Genomic DNA, 2351 nt, shown 5'->3' with positions numbered 1-2351 from the left:
CGGGAGCAGCGGGAGCAGCGGGACACCGGGAGCTCCGGGAGCAGCGGGACACCGGGAGCTCCGGGAGCAGTAGGAGCACCGGGAGCTCCGGGAGCAGCGGGAGCTCCGGGACGCCGGGAGCTCTGGGAGCTCCGGCAGCATCAGAAGCACCGGGAGCTCCGGGAGCTCCGGGAGGCGGCGGCGGGGCGCAGCGGGCATGGACGAGCCCAGCATCCTGCGGCGCCGGGGCCTCCAGGTGAGCGCGGGCGGCCGCGCCGGGCACCGGCACCGGGCACCGGCACCGGAGTGGCGCCTCTCCGGGGTACCGGATCGCTTGAGCATCCGCTGCAGTGCCAGGATAGTGGGTTGCTGGGATACTGGGGATGCCGGGGTACCGGGATACTGGGGGGGGGGATATCGGGATATAAGGATGCTGGGTTGCTAGGATACCGGGGGTGCCGGGGTACCGGGATACCGGAGGTGCCGGCACCGGAGCCCGGCAGCAGCACCGATAGGGGCGGCGGGGGTGCAAGATGGAGGGAGCAGTGGGAGCGGGGGAGAGCAGGGTGCGGGAGCCCAGCCCTGGAGCAGGCTGGATGCATGGGGGTTGCCCTGGGCGCAAGAAGTGGGTGCCACGCGTGTGAGGTGGGTGCTGTGTGCGTAAGCCTGGTGCGAGGGGTGGGTGCTCGGGGCGGACGTGCGCAAGACGTGGGCGCCGTGCGTGAGGTGGGCGTGAGAGGTGGGTGCTCTGGGGGCACGCGTGTGAGAGGTGGGAGATGAGTGTGAAAGAAGTGCCACGCAGCACTGCAGGCACTGCTGTGCCAGCGCCAGCCGGCCCCCTCGCCTGCCCCCGGCGCGCTGGTCGTGTCCCCGGCTGGCCGAGGCACCGGGCTCTCTGCAGCGCCAACRGCCCCGGAGCCCCGGGCGCGCTCCCCGGCTGCCCAAGCCGGAGGGCATGGTGGGGAGCGCATCCCAAATCCCCGAGCCGTGATGCCATCCCGGCAGCAGACGCTGATGCTTTAATCCTAGGTGCCAGCCTTGGTGCCTGGACCCCGTGCAGCCGGGCATCCCCGTGCGGCGTCCGCATTTCTGCAAATACCAAATAAATAAAATGCTTGGGGGGGACCCTGCTCTGCTCCGGGAGGGGGGAGGGGAGGGCCCAGGGTTGCAGCCAAAGGCACCCACGGCCCGGCACCCACGCCAGCGGGCACGAGATCCCCCTGTTGCCATGGCAATGCCCGCAGTGTTGCCATCCCCATGGCACCGGGGCTGTGCTGAGGGTACCACGGGCTCCGGGCTGTGCAAAGGGGTGCGAGGGAGCCCGTGCACCGCGGTAGCCGCCGGAACGCACACCCGGGCGCGCGCCGCCGGCCCGGCCGGCTCCCCAGCACCCCAGGCGGGAAGGGCGATGTGGGCCGCTGCCCGGGGGCTCGCGCTGACCCTCGCTTCCGCCTTTTCTCGTTGCAGAAGGAGCTGAGCCTGCCACGCCGAGGAAGAGCGTAAGTCCCGCCACGCGGTCGCCGCGCCGAGCTGTGCCCGGCCTCTGCGCCCACGGGGTGCCTCTGCGGGGCTGTCCCCATCTCCGCAGGGTGCTTGGCGCTGCCGTGCGGCCGCCGGCCTTGCCGGGCCCAAACGCAGGGCGGCATCGCCACGGTCTGCGCCCGCACGGCCTGGGTGTGCTCAGGCTGGGCTGCGCTGGAGCTCGCTGGGGTGCACGAGGGTGCACTGGGCTGTGCTGGGGTGCACTGGGCTGTGCTGGGGTGCGTTAGGGCGCCATTAAGAAGCCGTGCTGAGGTTGTGTGTTGCGGGGCGTTGGGACTGTGTTATGGGGTGTTTGGGCGCCGTTGGGGTCTCTTGGCACTGTGCAGGGGGTGTTGCGGGGCTGCGTGTTGGGACACGCAGGGGCTGTGCTGGAGGTGCACTGGAGGTGTGTAGGAACTGCACTGGGGTGTGCTGGGATATGCTAGGGCCATACTGGAGCTGTGTTAGAGGTGCACTGGAGACATGCTATAGCCAAACTGGGGCCATGCTGGGCTGTGCCGACGCYGTACTGGGGCTGTGCTGGAGCCCTACTGGAGCTGCGTTAGGGGTGCGCTGGAGGCATGCCGTGGCCATCCTGGGACCAGGCTGGGCTATGCTGGGCCCGTACTGGAGCTGCGTTAGGTGTGCACTGGAGGCGTGCCATGGCCGTGCTGGGGCGGTACTGGGGCCGTGCTGGGGCCGTGCTGGGCTCCGCTGGGGCAGTGCCGCAGCACCGCGGCGTCTCAGCACCGGCTGCGCCCGGCACGTCCTGGGAACTGCAAGGACCGGGGCTGCCTCTGGGGCGAGCTGTGCCGAGCCGAGCCGCGCCGCGCCGCGCCGCGCCGCGCCGC

At 71.1% G+C, this 2351-nt stretch overlaps 1 protein-coding gene across 3 annotated transcripts in view; it reads left to right on the top strand.

The window, feature by feature from the left end:
- The first annotated feature begins 173 nt into the window (after positions 1–173).
- Positions 174–2351, top strand: part of MAST3 (microtubule associated serine/threonine kinase 3) — a 34443-nt gene continuing 32265 nt past the window's right edge. For all 3 annotated transcript variants that reach the window (XM_085320156.1, XM_085320157.1, XM_085320153.1), the window contains exons 1-2: positions 174–235; positions 1447–1478. In XM_085320156.1, coding sequence (XP_085176282.1) covers positions 197–235; positions 1447–1478 — 71 coding nt within the window. In that variant the 5' untranslated portion in view covers positions 174–196. The remainder of the gene's footprint in view (positions 236–1446; positions 1479–2351) is intronic.

The sequence above is a fragment of the Rhea americana genome, unplaced genomic scaffold, assembly GCF_003343005.1.
Source record: "Rhea americana isolate MKP2758 unplaced genomic scaffold, rheAme1 scaffold_611, whole genome shotgun sequence".
In the NCBI taxonomy this organism is placed as follows: domain Eukaryota; kingdom Metazoa; phylum Chordata; class Aves; order Rheiformes; family Rheidae; genus Rhea; species Rhea americana.
The sequence above is the reverse complement of the archived record's forward strand: the minus strand, read 5'-3'. Positions and strand labels throughout refer to the sequence as shown.